General features: G+C 40.6%; 1 protein-coding gene across 4 annotated transcripts; it reads left to right on the top strand.

Moving 5' to 3' along the window:
- Positions 1–3306: 3306 nt before the first annotated feature.
- On the top strand, positions 3307–24591 carry LOC146439412 (protein ELYS-like). Of its 4 annotated transcripts, none has more exons than XM_085055195.1 (27): positions 3307–3450; positions 4606–4732; positions 5823–6076; positions 7916–8096; positions 8890–9097; positions 10221–10337; positions 10964–11048; positions 11195–11345; positions 13025–13157; positions 13245–13426; positions 13897–13958; positions 14700–14828; positions 16155–16245; positions 16331–16420; positions 16608–16748; positions 17522–17626; positions 18057–18150; positions 18451–18574; positions 18689–18745; positions 19422–19568; positions 20281–20468; positions 20643–20787; positions 20885–21016; positions 22171–22318; positions 22405–22552; positions 23056–23251; positions 24432–24591. In XM_085055195.1, exons 2-27 carry the CDS (start codon positions 4612–4614, stop codon positions 24474–24476), a joined length of 3474 nt encoding a protein of 1157 aa, XP_084911321.1. In that variant the 5' UTR covers positions 3307–3450; positions 4606–4611; the 3' UTR covers positions 24477–24591. The 4 variants fall into 4 exon arrangements, with proteins under 4 accessions (XP_084911321.1, XP_084911319.1, XP_084911322.1 ...); XM_085055193.1 differs by lacking the exon at positions 3307–3450 and adding an exon at positions 3522–3647; XM_085055194.1 differs by lacking the exon at positions 3307–3450 and adding an exon at positions 3555–3741.

The raw sequence follows: 24591 nt of genomic DNA, 5'->3' as shown, positions 1-24591 counted from the left end.
GCAGATGTTTGCACATGTATTTGAGAGGGAGAGAATTGTAGTGCCAGAGAAGGGCACAAGGGACCTGTGAGAGAAAGGTGGGATGCATTGTGGTGGGGTGGATGGATGCAGGAGGCTGTAAGGGCATGGAGCTGCAATTTTCTTAAGATGGGGATTTCACAGGAACTGCAGCTCATCACTAAACAGAACATTCTGAAGTTTTTCTGTAGGAAAGTAATTGCCTGAAGAGTGTACATTTTGATCCCCTAAAGAAATGCTAGAATTCTTCAATAGTGTATTGATGTATCTGCTTTAATCCAGTGCCAGATGGCTAGAAGCTGAAGCCAGATGGTTCATCTGTACCTTTGGGGATATAACCCCAGAGAAAACTCCACTGGAAGGTTGACTGCCTTGGGACAGTAGAATCTTACCTTTCAGAAAGAATAAAATTGGGTATAATGGCAGATTTTATTTCCAGGAAACACATAGGAGTAGGTATTAGAGGAGTATGAATAACGTTAAGGGCTGTTGCTAGAAGCTGTTTTGTAAAGGAAAGAAATGTTATGGTTCTCTTGAGTTACCTCAGAGAGTTATCTCAAATATTCCTAAGACTTTTTTTCTTCAAGTGTTCATAAACTAAGGCTGATGAAGGTATTCATTCCAGGTTATAACACAAAGGAGAGTTAAATCTGTTTTATTTTAGATAGCCACTCAGTGCTTGAAGCACTAACTGATTCACATTGACTTTGTTTGCCTTAATATTTGTACATGTCCAGTGTGCAAATAAGGGCACAGATAACTATTTTAATCCCCCATCAGAACTTCCTCTCATGGAAGACCGCTCTCAGGGTTGTCAGTGCAATAAATTTATTTGCTGCAATTTCATCACTTCCCACATAACTAATAAGTAGCAAAGTTGTTGATTTCTGGTGGGGAAAAAGCTACAGGCAAAAACCAATCCACAGGTTCTCATGAGTAGTTAGGCAATGCTTGCAATTCATTTAGGCCAATCTGAAAATACTGAAATAATAAAATTTTAGGTAATAGGACAATGTTTGTTTCTTTTGTTTGTACTTTTGTCTTCTGTGCAAACTTCTGGGTTTCCATTCCAGGAGTCCTTTTTTCATCAAAGTATCCAAGATAACAAGTCTCTTTGATAAGCTTTAAGATAAATGTTCTGTGGTTCCTGTTGAATTAAGCTGTTCCTAAAATAAAATGTGTTTTCCAGCACTGGGCTGTGTGGATGACCAATATGTGAGGCAGAGGGAAAAAATGCAAATTATGGTTACTGACGTGTGTGTTTGTTCAGGTCAGTTACTCCCTGACAGGCTCATCCCATGGCAGTCATTGATGTGCTGGGCATTGCTGCGGAACTTGGTTTAAATCTGAACTGAAACATGAATTATTAGTGAATGACTGCTTGCTTGTATTTTGATACTATAACTGGGATTTTAACAGCAGTGAGATTAGGATGTAGGAGGTGGGGGTGTGATTTCTGTGAAAACCAACAGCACAAACAGGAGTCCAGGGCACAAGAAAACCTTCACTTTTGATCTACCCAGTTGTGGCTTCTGATGATGGCGTGTTCCTTAAAGGACAAGAATGGCCCTGCTCAACTCAGCAGGACCCAACAGTTACATGGGCCAGGTAAGATTTTATTCAAAGAAGCCCCTAAAATCAGTTTTTGCTAATACACTGTGATAGAGTGGGCAGGTTTTTTTCTCTCTCCTTATTAACACTCACCTAAGTGCAGTGTAAATGTCTGGTGTCTATTGGTTTGAAGTATTATGTAGTGTTACCTACATTTCTCACATTCTGGAACTCAGTGCTGCTTTCAAGCATGTTTACAAATCTTGATTATTGATTTTAACTGTTAGTGGTGGCACTCCCTACTGCACAGCAGAGCTGGCACACCTATAAAGAGGATACACTTGGTTGTTTTTTTAGAGAGGAGTCTTCTGTGGTCTTGGGCAAGGAGTGCTGGAGGACACCTGGCTATAATGCAGTTCTGCTAGTGCAGAGTCAGATCAGCCCAGAGAATGGCTACTTGATGATGAACAGTTATGGTGCAAGCAGAGAGCTGGCACCTCATGTGTGCAAAGAGCTCTTCAAAATCACCTGACACTGGAAAAACAAGCAGCACCTTGTGGGATTAGCACAAACTGCCATTTATTTCCAAGTCCTTTCCAGGTTGTACTATAAAAGACTCAGTTGCTTTTAAATTGGCAAAAATAGTTGCTCTGTATACTCAGTTTCTAAGAGTACAAGACATAGTGACTCCTGTAAAATAGTGTTGAATAAATCTTTAATATATTAGAGCTAGAGTTACACATAAATTTTAAAATAATTTGTGAAAGGTATAATTGATCCCTAACAGAACTAAACATTAGTTTTTAGTAATCCTGTTTTTAAACTGTTAAAACAATGATCTTTAATCTCCTTTATGCTTGCTAACTTCACTCTTAAACAGGGTAGTCATGAGAGTCTTTCCAGCACCTCAGTAAAGAAAATTGATGCTTCCTTCTGTACACCTTTATAGAGAACAGAAGATTTATTGTGCCTTATCTCTTCTATGTGCAAGGGGTGATGTTTTTAGCCTTAGTACAGCTGCCTGGCACTTGTCTGTACCCCCAGCCCAGGATGCCTCCCTGCCCTGGATCTTCCCACAGACAGGTTTTCCTCCTACTCACTAGTCCACCTGAAGTCTGCTAGCAGTTTATGTGTGCACATCTGGCTGGGGAAAAATACAACCACCCTAGTACACAAGTAACTGTGGTCTCCAGCCCATCTTCTGGCACTGAGATCATCAATGCCCCACTTGCTGACACTGCTAGATGGACTGATGGACTGATGTCACCTGTGACCTGACTTTAGTTGCTGACACTCACACGATGACCTGTGGTCCCACCACAGGTACTGGCACTGGGGCCCTTGTATGATCTGAACACTATAACGTAGCACAGGCTCTCACACAGAACCACAGAATAACCTGAGCTGGAAGGGACCCACTAGGATCATCGAAGTCCAACTCCAGGCCCTGCATAGGATATCCCCAAGAGTCACACCAGGTGCCTGAGAGCATTGTCAGGTGTTCTGAACTCTGACAGGCTTGGTGCTGTGGCCACTTCCCTGGGAAGCTGTTCCAGTGCCCAAACACCCTTTGGGTGAAGAAGTTTTTCTTGATATCCACCCTAAACCTCCCCTGATGAAATTTCAGACCATTCCCTCAGGTACTGTCACCACAGAGAGGAGATCAGTGTCTGCCCCTCCTCTTCCCCCCATGAGGAAGCTGTAACTGCAATGAGGTCTCCCTCAGTCTCCTCCAGGCTGAACAGACCAAGGCCTCAGCCACTCTTACGGCTTCCCCTCAAGGCCCTTCACCATCTTCGTAGCCCTCCTTTGGATGCTCTCCAACAGTTTGGCATCTCTCTGACATGATGGCTCCCAAAGCTGCACAGTACCCTGCTGCAGGTGATGGACACACTGTTTCTGGAAGCAGCCCACTCGAATTTGCCTGTGAGGAGGCGCAGCCCCTGGGGGCTGAAGGTGCGCCCTGCAGTGCCCGACAACAACATGGCTGCTGCTTGACCAGGCTGGAGCGTGTCTGCAGGAGGTCGTGCTCTGTGACAGCCCAGCACTGCCTGCCTTGCTGCTCTGCGAATTAAGGTGTCACATATAGCTTTGGGGAAGCAGTGACGACAGGCCTTTCCTGATGTGACACTGTTTTGCTGGTGTGGTGGAGAGAATAGAATCTTTAAATTGGTAGGAGAGAGTCACCAAACACCAGGGCCTGTGGCAGGGGTTGCCAGTGTTTCTGCAGTTGATCTTGTCAGGTTGCTGGTTATAAAGGCCTGTTGAATAATCATATGTTCCAAATCCATCTGGATACAGCTTCGGGCAGCCTGCCTTGGGTGATGGTTTGACCAGCAGGGCAGCTCAAAGATGACTGGCAGTGATTCCAGAAGGCCATTCTAGAATTCTGTTATAAAGCCAAGATTCTAGAGCCTTGTGCTGGGAGGGACGAGCAGTGAAATACCACCCTGGTGTGTTCTGTACTGAGACCCTTGGCACCTATGCCTCTCTGTCTGGATAAACCAAGCAATACAGAGACAAGCATTGGTACAGCACTGACTTTATAACTTTTGCTTGGTTAGGCCATGTTAGACAGGCTGCAACTCTTGAATGAGAGTTGTGTCAGAAAAGAGCCATAGCAGGTAGCTGGGTAAATTTACTATAATAACCAATTCTATCTGTGTTGGTTTTATTTGTTTTCTCATTTAAAGGGAAGTCAAACCTTTGGTCTGCATCTGATACAGGATCTTAGCTGTTGGGGGTTACTGGGATAGAGTGCTGAAATCCTGTCTACTTCTCATCTGCTGTAGGTTTGTGCTTCTGGGAGAGCACAAAGATTTTTAAAACATGATTTTTCTGAGATCATATCTTGCTAACCTTGCAAGCTATGCAGTGAGATGAAAAACTGTCCTGAGTTCTGTTTTTTTTAAAGCAGAAAGAACTGCAGATGATGTATAGGAGATTTTTCACTGCATACTGATGAAACTTGGATCAGTCTTAAAAATATTTATGGCTGACACGAGACTATTTCTGTCTTTTTTTCTTTATTAACAGTTAAGAATGGGAGACCTAAAGGCTCAGGTAACGAGCAGTTTGCTGCAGTTTCCAGAGGTGACTGTTGAGGCACTTGGGGAAGCTGAGATCATCCTACACTCTGTGCTGTGCGGGAAGTTTTCTGGAGGTGAGCATTTTCCTTAAAATTTGGTTGTGGTAAAAAAGTGTTATTGTCTGAAGCATCAGGTTTGTTTTGTTAAGATGCATCATGTTCTGATAGCACAAACAGGATGTTATAACAATTAGAAATACTAACATTAAACCATTAGTAGAGTTAAACACAGAAATTATAACAGCCTTCTCCAGTTTTGTGCTATTTAAATAATTTAGCTGGCCATGTTGAGTCAAAGAGCCTTACTCACTTTTGAATGAATAGAAGGCAGTTTTCAAAGAAGGAAGGGTGTTGTTTTGAGCCATATTTCTTGGTACCAGTTCTAGCACTGCCTATGTATTTCCAAGGTGTTTAATAGGATGCAGATGAGGACCCTGTGAGAGTTGCTGAAAGCAGCTAAGCAGATTAGGTAGTTGACTTTCTAGGTGATCTGAAAGTAGAGCTGGATGTCTGTCTGGATGTCTGGGCTTCTGTTAAGACCAGGTAGAATCTTTTCTAACTGGCTGTAAGTGCAGTAATGGGGCTAATCCTTCATTTGAGCTTAAAGGCCCTCAGTGAAAGACCTCTAAGTGTTAAATTCTTCAGTGAAACAGCACTTGTTAAATTCTTTCTGGGATCAGCATGTGTAAAAGTTGAAATTTATGCATGCAGTGCCCATTTTAAGACAATTTCCTGTCCAAATCCCTGCCCAGAGTAGTCATGTGTCAAGCACAATTATTAAAGTGGAAATGAATTGGTTGAGATGGGCTGTATTTGAAGGATGCTTTGAGACTTGTATTCCTGTGCATATTTAGGTGTTTTCTAGCAAAAGCCAGCCAAGTGTGGTGTACAGACTAGAGATCAGTCTATTGTAATCTTTATCCCAAGCAGTCAACGTTCTTGGGTGCAGCAATGACAAGTAGAGATGGAAAATGCTGAGGTTATTAATTTTAAGATGTATTGTTTGAGGATTGCGATGGGTGATTTTTAAATAATTGTGCAGAAGTAGGTAGGTTGGTCTTGCTGTCTTTGGTGTATTCAGGGGGAAAGGTGCAGTGCCAGTGAGTTTGCTGTTGTTTCAGTGTTGTGGTGGGGATTTGTTTAGTGTGTTTCTCTTCTCTTGCAGGCAGAAGTGGCCTGGCGTGGCTGGCGTGTGGCCCTCAGCTGGAGGTGGTGAACTCAGTGACAGGAGAGCGGCTCTCAGCGTATCGCTTCAGCGGGGTCAATGAGCAGCCTCCCACCGTTCGCGTGGTGAAGGAGTTCTCCTGGCAGAAGAGGACTGGACTCCTGGTTGGCTTGGAGGAAGCAGAGGGAAGTGTTCTGTGTCTGTACGACCTTGGGATCTCAAGAGTGGTTAAAGCAGTTGTTCTTCCAGGAAGGGTATGTGACTTTCAGCTGGAAAAATAAAACTTATATGTTGTTTGGTGTTGCATAACCCTGTTTCAGGAAAAGCTTTGGAGAGGATGTATGTTTTCTATATTGCATTAACATTTTGTCAGTTCAGAGTACCCAGCCAAGAAAACCTATTTCTCAGCACCCATTTTACATTTCTGTAATTTCTGTTTTAAGGCTTTAAGGAGCACCATGTTTCCAGTATTATTTTCCATGTGGGTTTATAGCAGTTGCATATTTCAGAACTGTTGCATGGTATTTCCCCAGATTTTCCTGGTTTGTATGAGGCAGAAGGGCAGCATTCAGATTCAGTGAGCTGAGAAAAGTTTTCTTTGTTCTTTCCCAGGATGAGTTGGCAGTGCACTAGGAGAATAGGAAAAAGCAGTGCATAGCACAGTGGAAAAATATGTCATTTCAGGAGCTTCTACATGGAAAATTGAAGTAACCAGGAAACATTTTTGGAAGACTCTATGCAAAACTAGAAAAGATTCATTTGAAGCCAGTTGTACAATGAAAAAAATACCTTGAAAAGACGTTAGAAGCAGCACTTGAACTTGGGCTAATTGTGCAGCAAGATGTGTTCTGTATTTGCTCATCACAGTCACCAGGACTTGGAGCACAAGAATCCAAGTAATCAAAATACTTTTGCTAGTTCTTTGAGCAGCAGAGAAGATTGCAAATCTAATTTGAATGATGAGAATTCTGAAAGAAAATAGAGTTTTCTAAATGACTATAGATACTTCTAAGATTGGAGTTCTTGTGACCAAGGTGAATTGTGTAGCAGATTGCCAGGCAGTGCTTGATATGGGAGAGGAGAAATCAGGGGGCTTAGGGGTTTGTATATTTTTCCCTATTTCTGGGGGTAAAAACACAACATAAAAGGACTATCTTGTGATGCTCACTTCTTTGCTTTGTTTTCAGGCAAACCTTTGTTGTTGCTGTAAATCTGCCTGTTTTCATGGTGCTGCATTTTGTAAGAGGCCAAAAGATAGCCTCTGTTCTTCTGTTGTCCAGCTGTAGTGCAGGAGCCTTGGTGTGCTTGTGTCTCTGCTAGAGCAGTCAGTGCTGTCCTGGGTGTGCTGTGGGTGCTGAAGGGTCTGTGTGCACCTTGTCCTGGGGAGGTGGGGAGTGCTTGGCATGTCAGGGAGCAGAGAGAGCTGCTGCCTCAGGCTGAGCAAGTCCACGTTTGGTCTGTTGCTGTTGGTTTGGCTGCCTGTTACAGTTTTCCTTTCCATCTGTAACAGTGCTGGTGTGCATTTAAAACTTTTGTTGGGTATTATCAGTCAAAGTGAGGACCAGTGTAGATTTTACTTAGCCAGCATTTCCCTCCAAACATTTCTGAGAATGTTTAATTCCCATGGAAATGGTGTGTCCACTGTGCCCCTTGACCACTGCTTCATTTGCCTTGCATCCTGATTTATCCTATTAAATGTTTGGTAAAGAAGGCGTGGACTGTATCACAGTGGTGATGGGCTTTGAGCCGTGGGAGAACTAGATTTAGCTTTGTCTTTCTTACTTCAGTCCCTTAGATATGATGAAGCTTCTAGCATGCAATTGATTTTATGTGTCTTCTTAGACTGAATTATTTCCAAGTAGGAGATGAAAATTGGTAAGATGTAAAGACAGAATGCACCATTAAAGTGGGAAGAGCTTTCTTTCTATTAATTTTCTTTTTGCTTGATATAATTAGGAGCAGTGCTTTGTTTAAAGGTCTTATGAACCTGTATTTACTTTCTTGTTTCTGATGTGCTAATGCTGACTTCACTTCGGAGTGATTGCTGTTTGACAAGCTCAGCAGTATCGCTATTAAGCTGCAGTTTCCTGCAGGTCACTGCCATCGAACCCATCAGCAATGACGGCGGAGCCAGCGTGAGCACCCGGCACCTGCATCAGAGTCTGCGCTGGCTCTTTGGAGTGGCAGCAGTGGCTACAGATGTTGGTCATGTCCTTCTGGTTGACCTTTGTTTGGATGATTTAGCTTGCAGTCAGAATGAAGTAGAAGCATCGGGTAAGCTGCAGTTTTTAAACTTGAACTTACAAGTAAGAAAATTAATGTCTTGTAAAGAAGCAACAGATATCCCGCTCTGAAAACACCAGGGTGCCTGACATTTCTGACTGCTGATTACAGGTGGCAGTTTGACATTGTGTGGTCCTGAGCTGATCAAAAAATGGGAGTAGCTTAATATTCCTCCTGATGTTAAGAAAGCCTCTTGCTGCCCACATCCCTTTGTCACTTAGATTCTTGCCATTGGGATATGGGAATTTTGCCATCTGAGTCAGTGCAGCTGCCTGATGGGAAATTGTGTCAGAGGGACCGTATTTCTTGGGAGTGTTCTCCTGTTTTGATCAATGGACTAGGGGTAAACTTTAGGCTTGCATTTTAAAATAGATCTGGGTTATGAGAAATCCTGCATTTGGCTGAATGAACGCTGTAATTTGTGTCTTCAGATTGCATACAATATTTTGGCTATTGCAAGAGTGGCTTCAGGAGTTCATGTCCCTTCACATAACTTCATTGTGAAGTCCAAACTCCTGATTTATAGAGTCCAAGAAGAATTTGTCTACTAAATTTACTGTTGTACCCAGGTTTGAAATAGGGGTGAGAATACCTGTCCCATTGGAGAATCCTTTTGTTCTCTGAATAGGTGTGGAAACAGAAATTGTAAAAATTGATGTTGCAGAAATTGGTGTTTTGCCTGGGACAGTAGAATTAGATTATACATGTTGTATAATCACATCAGTTTAAAAAGCAACTGAAGTGGCATGATACATTCATTTCTTGCCTGCTTTTATGTGTGTAGATCTAGAAGTTGTCATTAGGATTCCTGCTGAAGTCCCACAAAGAAGAGAAGCTGTGACCAGAGAAGGGAGGCATCTCTGTTTTCAGTTGCGAAGTCCTTCAGGAACAGCAGTATCAACCCTGTGCTACATAAGCAGAAGCAACCAGCTTGTTGTGGGTTTTTCTGATGGCTACCTGTCACTGGGGAGCATGAGAACTTTGAAGCGAGCGTAAGTAGTCTGGTGCAGGGGTCTCCATATTTCTGCTTCAGAAAATACATTAATTCCAAGAGACCTTTTTCTATGACTGAGGAATTGAATTTAACCTTGGAATGTTTAGAAATCTCCTGAAGTAACTGTTAACTCATCCATGGGTTAAGTGGAGCGCCTTCTCCGTAGTTTACTAGGATTATTTTCTTACCATGCCTGTGGATTGAGGGCTTGTGGAAAGCATTGGGTCATGTCAGACAGTAGGGATGTCATAGATCTTATTTTTATATGTCAGTTTGTTCTGTCCAGTAGTATTCAGTGAAACCAGGCAATGTCTGTATTTCCATGAAACAGGTGTTAGAAATTGTTCTTCAGAACCATTCACTGCAATTAGGGCATCCACTGAAAGGCATCAGTATGTGATTAATGTGATTTTGGGGATAATTTCCTTTTAAGTATCCAGGATGAAACTAGTGAGACATGATAATTCGGTAGCTGCTCTGTGCCTGGTTAACACATCCTTTCCTGCATTTCAGCCTTGATGGAAGTAAGGGGTTGACCCATTCCAAGGCACAGGTGCACATGAACCAAATTTTCCTTGGAAGCCTTGGAGATGATAATAAGAAGCATGTATATTTATAAACAATAGAAAAATTAAGAGATTATTTAAAATCCACTGAAGAGCAATCTCACTTGAAATATCTGGCCAAATTCAGATAGGGGTTTACTGTAGCAAATCTACAGTGACTTACCAAAAATTAGTGATACATAAATAGACAGGAGAGGCATAATTAGGTATCAAGAAAAGATTGTGAAGGTACAACTAAGGTTCAGAAGTCTGAAAGAAAAAAATTGTCACAATGTCCAAATAAAGAAATGAGAAGCTATTGCTGTTTGGTGCTATTTTAAATTTATTCAGATTTACTTCATTTTAAGTTTAATATTGAAGTAAGCTTCAACAATAGGAACAGTCCTTTGCCCAGCAGCTGAACTGGTAATTTCTGTTCCTCCTCCTTGGGCAGAGGAGGACATAAACACAGGTTATTGCTGTGGTGGACAGAAATCTCACCATGACTGCTGCATAAAAAGTAGTCGCTTGACTCCATTATTTGTCTGTTTGTTTTTTTTTTTTGCAAACCTGTAGGCACTACACTCAGCTTGGAGGAACGAGGATTCCTGTCTGTGCTCTTACTTTTCAAGAGCCTGAGAGTGATCTTCAAAATTGTTGCTACTTATGGGCTGTTCAGTCTACACAACAAAGGTGAATAAACATTACCATATGCCACTGATTTTGCTGGGTTTTTTTTGTTTTTTTTTTTTAATACTTGTTCACATACAGCTGTCTCTAAAGAAGGGCAATGACAGTATTGCTGTTTGCTTTGTGAGAGCTTCAGAAGTCTTTGGAGCCTGTGGAGCCAGGTCAGCTTCCCTGGCAGGAAACAAACAGCGTTCAACAGACAAATCACTGGTTTCCTGCAGGGGTAAAGAATAAGAGTGTTTGAGGGTGCAGTGCATGCAAGAGAGGGACTGGAACTTTGGTGGGAAGGGGACAAACATACCTCTGTCTCTCAGCATCAGCAAGCTACTTAGTCAGCTACTTAGAACGCTTTACTGTGAAAAGCTATTTCCAACAACTTTAGGTCCATACAACATATTACAACTTTCCAATGGTAAAGTTAGCATTTGCCCCTGAAGCTGTTAGTGTCAAAATTTCCTCCTTTATGTTTGAGAGGCTAAATTTGACCAATTGCCATGTTTTGGGAAGTGGTGTTTTTCTTTTCAGTGAGAGCATGCTCTGAAGTATGTTTGAGCCTAGATTTAATAAAATGATAATGAGTATTGTAAAGCAGCTTTGTAATCAAATCTCCTCATTTATACCTTTTCCAGTGAAGGGAATGCTGTGAGTTTGCATCTGTTGCAATTAACATTTGATGACAGGAAATGCCTGGCATCAGGACAAGTCATATATGAGGTAAGACAGGCCTGTATGTGAGAAGATGAAAAGAAAACATTTCCCTGAATATCAGTTAAATTGGCTCTTTGTGTATGTTAAAAACATTTTATGTATGTTGTTATTTCAAAATGACCTTTCCTCTCTTCTTCATTCTTTTCTCTCAGGATTTTAAATACTGTGTCAAACTCTTCAGTTTAGATCTCACCGAAGGAATCTTTCCCTGGAGAGGGCAGACCAGCAATACTAAATTCCTCAGCTTTCAGACCATAGAAAAATTTCACAACCATGCTGACAGAGAGGATAGTGTTAATGAAGGTTTGTTCTGAAGTTCCTCTTTGGTTATTCTAAACTACATGGTTTGGGAGTCTAAGCAATGAATGTAGTTTGGTACCTACAGTCTTGAATATCTTTCTAGCCAAGCTTGTTAGACTTACTAAAAAAAAAAAAAAAGGGTGCTTAATGTATGAGAGACTTCTTATCCCTCTGAATGTCATTCTTTAATTGAAAAATGGGTTTTATTTTATGTTTGCTGGGATGCTGGAGCAGCATATGGTGGGGTCATCTGTATAATGCTGGTCAGTCAGTTTGTTCTGCCAGCCGTTATCCTTGAACAGTAAGATAATTCTTTCTATTGATTAGGAATGTTACATGACTTTTAAATTTTTTTCTCACCCTGCTCAAACCTCTGGCTGCATCCAGTGTGCATCCAGTAAATCTAGTTCCCCAGGGCTCAGAACTGGGGCCAATCCTGTGAAATATCTTCATCAGTGATATCAATGAGGGGATAGAGTGCAACCTCAGTAGGTTTGGGACAACACCACCTTGGACAAGAGCGTTGATTTGCTGGAGGGTGAGAAGGCTCTGCAGAGGGATCTGCACAGGCTGGATCAATGGACTGAGGCCAATTGTGTGAGGTTCAAACACCTCTTGCAATGGACAAGTGGCTGCATATGTGCCTATGGAAAGGTACCTAGGAATCTTGCGTGACAGCTGGCTGAATATGAGCCACTCCACCACATAAAACCCCCCCAAATCCCCAAAATAACAAGATGAAGGAAAATCTTTTCTGTCTCGTTTTTAGCTGACTATGAGGCATGGCAAAATACTTGTTGGTTTTCTGATGTTTTCTAATTAGATTTTACTCAGATCCTGCTCAGGTTTAGTTCTTGGCACACATGAGCTTCTGTTGAATATGTGTTGAGGCTAGCAGTGAGGCTGTTTTCTGAATTGTGAAGGTAATTGTTATACTCAAAGGCAGTGTCAGCAGCGGACAAAATTGAAATGGCACAGAAGTTCACAATGAGACAAAGCAAAGTGTGTGAGGATCCCTAAACTGTAGTGATGAATTGAAGGGAGAACAGAGAAACATTTTGCCAAACATGCTGTCTTCTTTTGTTCCTTGCTCTATTAGAGTAAACCATATTCACATACTTTGTTTTACATCTAGAGAATGAATTCTCCCCAAGGAACACAAAACATTCCACTAACTGAGACAACTGGATTATAACATTGGCAACGTTTTATGTTAAAATATATATTCCAATTTCCTGTTTGTATTTTTAATTACTATATTTATTTATTTAGTCTGATAATTTTATTCTTTAACTCTGAATATGCTGGAGGGGAGCTATCCTTTGGACTTTATTTAGTCAAATATGGAAATAAATCATGCTAGCTGGGTGATACAACTGTATAAAATAAATATGGCCAAAAAATACCAATCTAGATGTTCCTAGAAGATTTTCCCCCTAAACTATTAATCTAGCATTAAAATTAATTAAGTAAAAATTAATTAATAATTGTCTCTTTGATTTTGTTTAGAACAAATATAATTTGAACAAGAAAAAGAGGCAGTATAACTGAAATATGTTGCAGAGATGGTTGCTATTCCATGAATTCTTCTTATTATTCCTGGTAAAGTGTTGTGTTTCATGAGCAAAATAACAGCAGATATCTCATATTTTCTACAAGAAACAATGTCTTGTCTTTGACAGTAATCTCTCCTGACACCAGTGTATCAATCTTCAGCTGGCAAGTGAATATACATGGTCAAGAAAACCCATCTGTTTATTTGGGTGTGTTTGACATCAATTGCTGGTATCATGCTCAAATGCCAGACTCACTGAGGTAGGTTTTTATTACGTTGTTTTCCATATCCTGACAAAGGATTAATTTGAAAGTTGCTGTTTAGCTTATGCACTTGTTTTCTTGAAGGCCAGAAGAATTCCTTCATGATTGCCCCTATTTTGCACTGTGGTCACTGGATCCTGTAATAAGCATGACTTCTCCAAACCTCATTTTGGATATTCTGGTACACGAGCGTAGTCTAAGTCGGGGAGTTCCTCCTTCTTACCCACCACCTGAACAGTTTTTTAATCCAAGCACCTATAATTTTGGTAGGTATTTCTCTGCTTTTCATTTTAATAGCGACAAGCTTCATGTGAGGCCAAATGCCACTTAGTGGTTCTCTTTCTTGTTCGTTGTTAGTCGGGCAAAAACCAGAACAAAAATACCTCACAAACCTTCTGAAACCTGGTTACCTTGTAGTAACAGGGTGTTGACTCCTGTGAAACATACCTGACAGTTTGCTGAGGTTTGGGTTTTGGGGCTTCTGTAACATAGTCTGTGAAGGGGTGATGGTCATAAACTGAAATGACTTTGAGGTGAGGCTCAAAGCACAGCACCTGGGTAGCACTCGAGACTGAGTTTCTACAGCCAGCCAGTAACTACTCTTTAAAGAGAGTGTGCAAGTGATTTGATGAAGAAAAGGTTTGTCTTTGCAGATAGCAGTGTTTAAAAAGCATAAACTGGTGATAAGGTAACGGAGAGAGTATGGAAAGCTGTCAAATGTTCCTTGTTTCTGCAGATGTGACATGCTTGCTCAACTCGGGAGTTGTTCACATGACTTGCACCGGCTTCCAGAAGGAGGTGACTTTTTTCTATATCTCTGTTGAGACTGTCAGGAGATGAACCTTTTGAAGGTTCTCTCTTGCACTATTTTGAGTGTCAGAGAGCACTTTATGCTCACACTGCCCATCCACAGGCATGGCTGCAGTCATATCCTGCAAACAGTCCTGTTTTAGGGAGACATGAACAGGGATTGAATGGCTAGAAAGGAATGCAGAATTGCTGTAGTAGGAAGAAAAAGGATGTAATGAAAGTTGGGGAAAGTGTTTACTTCTTTGTACAGTCTGTGTAGTCTGGAGTCAGAGTTTGTTCCCCTGAAGAATTTGAGAAAGGAGGACAGCATGGAGAAAAGGAGAAGTTCTTTACTTGTTTAAGAAGAAATGCATGTTTTTTCTCCCAGCCTTGGCCAAATTATAACAGTGAGCCACTGCAGAGCTGATGAGAAATCCTTTTGAATGAAGTTCTGGCTCACGAAATATTGCAATATGAATCATCTTCTGCACAAACAAACACAAAAGTATGATTTAAAATGTTGTGTTAGGTTTAACTTCTACAGAATGTAATTTGTGTCTGGGAAAATACCAGGGCCTGTGTATTGACAGACAGGCTGAAAAATACTTCCTTCAGTATTACAAGGGTTGATATTTTCTTCCACGGGATATTTTTTTAGAAACTGGAAGTGTTAGTTTGGAAGCTGTTTTTAAAACAGAACCATAGTTATTGAATGCTGTCTTAATCTGTGAGTTTTGGTTGATGTTTCAGACCCTGAAGTTTTTGAAGAAGTCTGGTCCTTTAATAAGTGAAGCCATTCATGACAGCTACACTCGGTGTCTTGTAGCTGGCTTGCTGTCTCCAAGACTGGTTGATGTCCAGCCATCCAGTTTGAGTCAGGTGAGTGTACAGCGGGGAATGCAGGGGAAAATACATTCCTCTTGTCTGAAGGATGTAGAGGCTGTAAGACATGACCATCTGAGTTTTATGTGACTTGCAAGATGATCTGAGAGGCAGGTGTTAACCTTAGTCAGCAGAATTAACAGTCTTAGATCCAAACTTCAGGTTTGACAGGGAACAGCCCTCTTGTCAAGCTGAACCAGACCACAGTCTGCTTATTGTGCAAGCCTAATGCAGGCTTTTAAATTCTGATTAGATGTTCTGATGTCAACTCTCGTTTGAAATTACTTGGAAAAGCAAGAAATTTTATTATGATCCTTGCTGAACTGTGATTATATTGTTCAGAGACTTGTTATGCATTTGAGCAGGGATTGCTTTTGGGTGCTCAAAAGAGAAATTTCAGAATTAGGCACAGGGAGCTAGCTAGGTTTGTTACCCTGAGTAGTATTTGGCATGTTTCCTTGTCTGAAACCAGAATTCACAAAAAGACAGAAATGTCACGTGTGCTTTCAAATCACAGAATGTGTAGAAATCACTTTGAATTAAATGATTTTACCTAGAACAAAAACATATTTTCGAATGTTAAAAAAAAAAGATGAAAAGAAAAAAAAGAAAAACGTGAAATTGTATGCAGGATCATTTCACCTGAAAGAAATGTCTGAACACCAGCTGAAATAAGCTACTACATTATTTCCCATGTGTGTGCATGCCTGTGCATTATCCTTCTGGAGTATTACTATGGCATTAGAATACAGTATTTAAACAGTCTGAAAATTAAGCCTATTAGAACTGAAAGGTTTCACTTCTTTATGGTACTTTAACAAATTGTACCTTAATGTTTTGGATGTCAAAGCTGCTTCATGTCTTGCTAGTCTCAGCAGCTGCTTGGCCTCAGCTTCACTGTTTCCATGCAAACACAGTCATGTTTGCTCTGTGCCCTTCATGAGTTCCTGATGGCAAAGCAGTGTACGCCAAGTGCATAATGGGTATTAGCAGAGGATGTTACTGAAAACAGTTCATTGGGAGACAGTAAATGAAGAGTGAAACCCAGAGTCATAGAAAGAGAGATTAGAATTAGCCTGTGTGAAGTTGAAATGTCAGAGGAAAACTTCCCTGTGTTCCTCAAACCAACAAGCAATTGCACAGGTTACTGTCTAGCCTGTGGCTAGAATGAAGGAAGACTTAAGAACAGGGAATAAGTTGCATGTGCACCAATGGACTTTGTGATGTCTGAATGAGAATCCAGGTAGAAACAAAGAGTTCTGTTGGGGGCTCAGGAATGAAAAGTGTGTGAGGTTGTGATTTGCTTTTATGTGTTCTGTTCAGGAGGAGCAGTTAGAAGCAGTGTTGTCAGCTGCTGTCCAGACAGGCTCTTTAGAACTTCTGACAAGCTGCATTAAACACTGGACCTCTGAAGGTAATGCTGCTTACATTGTTTTTATGTTCTGTGTGCTTGGTGGGCAACTGTGGCTTCATGTCTTTTTTGTTTTCTCTTTTTAAAGAGCAGCCAAGTTCTGCTGTTAATTTACGGTTTGTTCTTGAGTGGACGTGGAACAAAGTGATCTGTACAAAAGATGAACTGGACCAAATATGTGAGTAGTGGTGTAGTCATTTTTGAAACCTCAAGTCATTCTTTGTAAAGGACCTTATTCAGTAATCTGCCAGTGTGTGATAGTGATTCTTTAAGAGGTTCTTGAAGTCTTCTGTGGTTTTTTAAGTGTCTTTTGGAGGCCTGCAGTTGCTGTGCTGAGCAATGATTTGCTATTTCTCCTTGACAAGGTGTTCCGCTGTTTGACGGCTCCTGCAACTTCATTGACCCCCAGACATTACAGTCCCTTCAGCACTGCCAGCTGCTTCTGAGCAACCTCAGCACAGTCCTGAACTGTTTTCTGACAGAAGCACGAGAGCTTACTGAGAAAGGTTTGTGAAAGAGCTGCTAAGCCTTTGGTCTGTTTGTTAAGATGTGGAAAGATGCTTGGGTTGTAAGTGTGGAGTCAGGAGCTGTTGCTGTTTTGGATGGCTGGGAGAGAGTCAGATGGAGCTGGGAGGGAGTCAGATGGAGCTGGGAGGAGAGGCTTAAATCAGAGGAATTGGGACTGTGATTTAAGGTGCTTTGAGTTCAGGGGAGCAGCTGGTAGAGTTCATGAGGCTGTGTTGGGGAGGCTACTCTGATTCTGCAATGAGCTGTGTAAGCACCTGGGTGGCAACTGCGGCAGCTGAGTGTGGTAATGCTGAGAAGTATTCTGAATTCTTAGCTTGCAATTGATAGTTGTGTGCAAATTGCTGAAAAATAGAAAGGAAACTGAAATGAGTAACATGTAAAGCAAGTTCCCTGAGTTTTTTTGGCTTCTGATTTTATAAATTGTTGGCACAATGAGGGCAAAAGAGGAGTATCCCTTTGCTAAAGTAAAAATCTCTGCTACATGGAAAACAAATTCTTCCTGAGTAAATATAATAGCTTAGGCTGTCTTTTTAAATTTTAATCTTTAGTGATTCTGGTTCTTTATAGTGATTGGTTTTTGTTTTGAGGGTGATGGTCTTTTTTCTTTCAAATACAAAAGTGATCCAGAGAGACAAATACAAAGAGAGAATTCTACTGTGCTTGTTTATACTTTGTATTTGTTCTGCTGAAGGGAGTTTTGTAAAAAGGAAAGGAATTGCCATACCCAAACAATCTTTTGCCTTTTATTCAGGTTTTACGGACTTGACAAATAAGCAGGTGGTAACCAGCCTCATTTCCTTGTATGCACAAGTGGTGATCTGGTTCTGTCGATCCAGTCTCCTTCCCGAGGGTTTAGGTAAGCTGAACCTGCAGTAGCACAGCCCTTGTTTTGAGAGTAGAAGCAGTACATGCATGTTTTGAACCTTTTGTTTATTGTTCGAGGTGAAAATACACCTTGGAAATGCTCTTGATTTAGACAACTTATAAATTCCATTGTCAGCCTTAGTTGTCTTGCAGATGCTCACATGACACATTCTAAAATCCCTTCCCTTTGAGACTGTTTCTTTAGGAGTGATCTTGAGCTTACACTACATGCTCTGAATGCTGCATCAACTGCAAACGTGAAACTGATCTCGAGACAAGAAGTAGTAGTTGATGCTTGTGTCAGAGACTTGGAGGCTTCTTTATACTTGTGTGACTTCTGTTGTCCAACTTTCATATTCTGAAGTTTTAGTTGAAAAATGTGGTGTTACTTCTTTGACTTGCTTTTCCTTTATTTCCTGTAGATGATCGTATGCATTTGTCTAGACCTTTCTACAATTATGCTCTGATTCAGAACTACTATACGGGTCACCGACAGAAACTCGAGCGTTTATCAAGGTAAGCCTTGCAGGAAATCTCCAGAAAGCTTCCACTGTTGGACTATGTGAGAGTGGTTGTTTTTGCAGTTAAAACCCTTTGTCTGCACTTCCTTTCATTACATGAAACCCAGTGAGAAAGAAAACCTGAAACCCAAAAGGTGAAAGGCAACTCTTCTCTTGGATTTCTACTCTGGACTCCTTTAATAATTCATGGTGACCTAATGGCCATCTTTCCTCTGACTCAGAAATCTATGACACTGAAAGGCTGGAATGAGTGTTTTACTCTGTCCAAACTCACTCTCGCTGCTTTTTGTTCTAGAGGAAAGTGGGATTCTGACTGCTTGATGATTGATGGAATGGTTTCCCAGTTGGGAGAGCAAGTTGAGAGGCTGTGGCGGAGAGATGAAGGCGGCACTGGGAAATACCCACCTGTTAGTTTACATGTGAGTGTTCTGTTCACTGAAAACCCCAGCAGCAGCAGCAGCAACAGTAGTTCCCTAAAGCCAATGATACTGAAAGTCAGGAGCATTAGAAAACCTTTAAATCTTTCATTTCAGGCACTGCTGGATCTCTATTTGCTAGAAGGCATTGAAGAAAGCGACAAACATGCAATTGTATCCTTTCCAGTTTTTGTTATTACCCCTGCAGTGTGTGCCCATAAATGTTCTTTCTTATTTGTCACTTGTTTTTGGCAAATTCTTTTCTGATACAAGGAAACAGGTTCCCCAAAATATTCAAGATAAAGTAATCTCTTTGTTTTTCTCAAAATTTAACAACAGTTTTAATTTTTAAGGTACTCCTTTCTGTAGCAAATGACTGTGTGTTAGAATGGTGCCCTGAAATGTGCTGCTTCAGAGCAAAAGGATTTGTAACAGTGGGTTTCCAGTAGCTGATTTTTGAGAAAATCATTCATTTTCCAGCCCACCTAACAGTGTTTGCTTTTTTGTGTGTTAAAAGTGCAAGCACACAGAATAATGAAGAGGGAGAAGAGTCCTTGGGCAGAAACCTAACTTTTAAGCTTCTGCAACATGCAGACTTACCTTTGTTGTTTGTTGGCTAAACCGAGGGGAGCCTGGAGAGCAAGAGGTTTAAAAATGGTTGTAGTCCTGAGCTGCTTTACTTGAATACATCCCTATTACAACACATTGTAATAGCTTAAACTGACAAGATCGATGCATTAGGGTGTCCTGCTTCCTACCATTTTCATATTCTTATTTCATTTTTTTGCTAAATGTAATGTGGTTAATTTTTGGTCTTAGCAATTTATTCACCTTAACTAGATACTCTCAGACAATTTACTTGCTGCTGGATATCATGCATTCCTTTCCAAATAAAAGAGAAACTTTACTTGTTTCCTTTCTAACTGCCTTTGCTATCCCTTGGGGTCTCGTTAAGCTTATTCAAGGGTTTTGGCATCTGGATCACAACAATTATGAAGTAAGTATCAAACAGTTGAGTTAGACACACATTGCACTGCAGAGCTGTAATTAATAAAAATATTATTTAGAATTGGTACTTAGGTATTAGGAGCAATTGAAGCTGTTTTGTAACACTGCTCTGACATCTTCAGCAATAGGCAATGATTTGAAATTTTGCTTTAACTACTTTGAATATAAATTTATTAAAACAAAGGCATAATCAGCGTAAAAATGCTTAATATTTGAATTTTGTAAGCCTGGTTGGGCACTGTTTCTGATACAATGTTTTGGGTACTTTAAACATGGAAACTATGATGGTAGCAGCAAGATTTGAGATGAAAGACTGCAGAAGTGACTTTTCAGCCTAATTGCTGTTCTTCCAGATGCTGAAGGTTATTCTTTGCCTGTCACCATGTCAATAGAATCAATTTGTCTGTAGAGTAACTTATTTAGTAATGTATTTATAAAAAGGGATATTTGTACATGGAACATTTTTAACATAGAAAAATCTGAATTGTTCCTTTTAAGACACTCACTTTGTTCTGTATGGCTGATTTTATTTCCTGCAAATACTGAAGAATTTTTATTGCTATGTCCAGGATCAAATATTTTACTAGTTAGACATCTAATTTTGTTTAAGCCACCTCCAGGCTTGCTGAAGAAAGTTCTGACTGTGTTTGTTGCATGGCTGTGTGTACATATGGTAATGAAGCTGCTCTTAACTTCTGCAGAATGCCCTGGCCCTGCTCTTCCACCCAGCTACAATCAAAACTGTGTCATGGCAGCACATGAGGATCATTCAGTCGCTCATGTGCCAGGGAGAGCACAGGAGAGCCCTCAGGTACATCCAGATGATGAAGCCATCCATGTCCAGCAGCAGTGAAGTGCGGCTGCTCCTCACCGTGTTGTTGTCCAACAGGTAAGGAAATCTCTCCCACCGTTTTGGCATTGAGATCTTGGGAAATGTGATAACTGATGATCCAAATAGGACTCCCCTCCATTTCCTTTGATCTTTGCATGAATCCCATCACTTTGGGGCATCTTTTTGTCTCTAGAGTTCTATTCCTTTCCATGTCCAAACACTTCACTGCAGGTGCATGGTGGAGGCTTGGGGTTTGTTGCAGCAACACACCACGAAGTTAAACATCGAAGAGCTGTTAAAGCACATGTATGAAATCTGTCAGGAGATGGGGCTCATGGAAGATTTGCTGAAGCTGCCCTTCACAGACACAGAAAAAGTGAGTTTGGAGAAGAAACCAAAAAATCTCAATCGTCTCTTTGGCAAGAGAAGAGGCAGAATCGTAATAGATTTTTGAAATGTGTTATTTCTCACAGGAGTGTTTGGAGAAGTTTTTGCAGACCAGATCTGGTGTTCAGAATCATGAATTCCTTTTAGTCCACCATCTGCAGCATGCCAACTACATTCCAGCACTCCAGCTGAATCAGTCCATGAAGGCCAATCTGACGGTAAGGGTAGCAGCCCTGTTGAGGTTGAATGTTTCTGTTGGTGTGACTAATCTCTTTCGATAGTCCCCAGTAAAAATCCTACTTTGTCTTTTGTATCATTCTGTAAAAGACTAGGAATCATTTCCTGCATGTCCAGCTCAACCTAAAAGCTGGCTGAAATAGTTTTACTACTGCAAACTGCCACGTGAAATTATAATTTAAATGTTGCAGACCATGGCTGACTCCACTTTAAAAAGTTTCTTTGCATCTGAGGAATAAATATGTGTCTTTTCTACCATCCCATTTTTCACTCAGATCCTCAGACCTCTCTGTTATGTATGGCTCAGACTGTGGAAGTTATTTGTGTCACTTTTTTCTGTGGAATAGAGTATGTTGTATGTCATATCTTGTATGTTGCTTTTGTAACTAGGAGCAGTCTGGATGCTCCACAGGTAAAATACGTGTAATGAGTTTTAGTTGTGGTTCTGGGTTTTCTCAAATTATAGTGCAAGCTCTCTGATTCCACTAGTTTCATGCTACCAATTTTATGACATAAATTCTAACCTACATGTTTCAAATTATCCAGATTAAATTTTGTGTTATGTGACCTTCTCTTAGGGATCTCTCATATATGTGTTGTTTTTTGAAAGTGTATTTTTCCAGTAAATCCAACTTACAAGGTAGTCTTTGAAGGTCCAAGTTCTGTATTTAAAAACTGTATTCCAGACAGAAGGTGTGTGTAGGTAGGTTTTCTTAACTAATTTTAGTTTTCCCATCATTTTGTCCAACTTAATTTGCAGTTGCCCTGTATATTCACTTATCTTGAACATCTATATTTCAGGATAACCAGGGGAAATCTTGCTCTTCCGTATGCCATTTGAAAATTGCAGGTGTTAACAAGTATATGAGAATAAGGCTCTGCAGAGTGCTACAGTTCTTTTAACTTGGAATTATAGGTTTTGCTTTTATTCCAGTCTTCCTTGCACTTTGCTAAAACTACCAGGTGAAATTGCTGTGTGCTCCTGGGTGGAACTTGCTGTGTCTCTGTGCAGTGGATGTGTTCTCCTGTAACTACAGAGCAAATTCAGGCCCTAGTTAGAAAGAGCAGAGATAGTTCTGTGCAAGGAACTTCTGGTAAATCGTTAACATCTTACTTTGCACATTTCCTTTGTCAGAATGATCGTGATCCTCGCTTGAGAGAGAGAGCAGTTACCAGAAATTCTCTGTTAGACCAATATGGCAAGATCCTTCCCACAGTTCAGAGGAAGCTGGCAGTGGAGAGAGCCAAGCCATACCGTTTGCCTTCATCACTTTTAAGAGAAGGTAACTTTTAGAGAAGTGAAATACAATGTACAGCAAATCATCTCTTTGATACTACGAGGCTGATGGTTTTGCCTCTTGCTTTACAGTCCCAAGGCCAAAGCCTTTATCAACAGTAACAAGGCAAGCTAATGCAGGAAATGTTCATGGAAGAACAAGTTTCATCACTAAAGTACTGTCCAAATTTAAAGAAACATGGCTAGGAAACAAGAAAACCAATTTCTCAGAATATGATAAGTAAGCAACCTTTTCACAAAGTTTAGCCTTCTGCTACATCTTTGAGGGGAGAGAAAAAGAGGGAGAAATGTGTTTGAATTATGTTAGTGTCTTGGTGGGAGGGTGCATGTGAATAAAGCTCTGTTCTGCTTTTTTACACATACAATGTGTAACATTTGAGACTCAATCCATCATAAGTAATATTTGGAGAGATTTCTTTTTCTGCTATGATAATCTCAGTTATGCAAATACATGTAGTTACATCAAGGTAAATGTGCTCACAGAGTTTAAGACAGGTGAAACTAAAGCTTTGACTACCACCAGTAGCTGTTGGTGTACAGACTTTGACAGATAAAAAGAAGTGCCTGTCACTTCCATGTAGGCCTAATATATCACCCCAGCAGTGAGGGTTCACCTGTGTTTCTTGTTCACTGAATGTTTTTGGTCTGCATCATCTGAGATGATCCCAGCATTTTTTTCATTTATTTATCTATGTTCCTAGTTTAAATTGTGTATCTTAACAGGTTGCTGGATTTGGTGGTTCGTCCTGCTCCTTCCCACTCTGTGGCACAGGATGAGAGTTGGCAATCCCCATGCCAAGCTTCTACTTCTTTCATGGCATCCAGTCCCCTGAGATCAAGTACACATCGCTCCAGCTCCCAAAAGAATCTTCCAAGAGCATCAGAGCTGAATTTACTGGAAACTCCTCTTACAAATAAGGTTTGTATTTTAAACAGTCAGTAAAACCAATCAATCCAAAAGCTTGTGAGCTTTGTTTAAAATGAGACCCCTGGATTCTATTTGTGAGATATTTTTAGTATGCGTGTGGTTATTGTATACACAGTCCTTTTGGAAGCAGTAAGTTGGGAGCAGAGGGAAGTGCAGGCTTCACTCTTAATCCAGTGACATGAATGACAGCTAAGCAATGTCAGTGATGTCAGTGTCAGATTCAGTGATGACTCTCTGCAGTTGTTTTACTTATCAGTTGTTTGTGTTTGACTGGAAATAGTTTCTTCTGTCAAACTGTTACCATGCAAGGCTGTAACACCTGACGCGGCTCCTTGGCTCTAATCTTTCTGCCTTTGCCTACCTGAATCAGATCATTGCCATCTCCCTAAATTGTAACCTTTTTCTTGTTATGAAATCTCATCTGTACCACTGAACTAGCTTCATTCTTTAAATACTGTAAAATATTTCTGAGCTAGGAAAACCAGAACACTGCTAGATGAAGGTATGTAGGTATTTTTACAGCACAGTCATGTCATCTTGTGTGCAGATTGATTAATTAGTGAAGAAACAAGCTGTGGCTGTTGCTTTGTTGACTGGCAGCTGGAATACAGTAATTGAAAATGCATGTGGGCTAATGGTTGAAGTTGTGTGCCTTTTAAAAAAGCAGTGTAGAAATTGCAAAAAATTACTGGGATAGGAGATAACATTGCAAACAAGATACAGATATTGTTTCTTCAGTAAATTAATTTGAAAAATAACCTTTCTGTTGTTATGACTGAAGCTTTAAACTTTGGGGACCCAGTTGTATTTTACCCTATCAGATGCAAAGTGGGTTGCTCTGGATGTGTAGCAGTGCAGAGGGCACTGCAATTGATGTCACTGCTGGTTGTGTACACACCTTGTGTTGGAAAACTGCTCTCTGGTCATGGGCAGTGGCAAATCATTAGTTCTGAACAGAAACAGCAGAAACAGAGCATGTGACTTGCACACAGGGACTGCTCTGATCCCTGTGCCTTAAACACAAACTCACATCTGCAGTAGAGATGTTTCACATTCAGGGGTGATCTGAAAGGAAGAGCAGCTTTTCACTGTCCTCAGTTTCATCTAGGTCAGTGTAAAATGAGTCTGTTTGGTAATGAATAAAATATTAACACAAATTTTTTAACTTTAGGTTGTGGAAGACACTACTGTGACAGCACAAAGAAGCAGCACCTAAACCACCATCATATAGTGAACTACATCCATAAAGCAATCTTGAATACAGCTATGATACTATAAAGGATCAGTTTGTAAGTGATGTGCCTCATAATAAAAAAGATGACTGTGATGCA

This window comes from Lichenostomus cassidix, chromosome 3 (genome assembly GCF_008360975.1).
Source record: "Lichenostomus cassidix isolate B80296 chromosome 3, HeHo_3.0, whole genome shotgun sequence".
In the NCBI taxonomy this organism is placed as follows: Eukaryota; Metazoa; Chordata; class Aves; order Passeriformes; family Meliphagidae; genus Lichenostomus; species Lichenostomus cassidix.
This window is presented reverse-complemented; position numbering and strand designations above follow the sequence as displayed.

Coding starts and splice junctions, on each gene's coding strand:
- LOC146439412 (XM_085055195.1), top strand. CDS start 4,612: ATGGGAGACCTAAAGGCTCAGGTAACGAGCAGTTTGCTGCAGTTTCCA. Junction 4,733..5,822: donor GTGCGGGAAGTTTTCTGGAG/GTGAGCATTTTC, acceptor CTTCTCTTGCAG/GCAGAAGTGGCCTGGCGTGG. Junction 17,627..18,056: donor TCTCCTTCCCGAGGGTTTAG/GTAAGCTGAACC, acceptor TATTTCCTGTAG/ATGATCGTATGCATTTGTCT.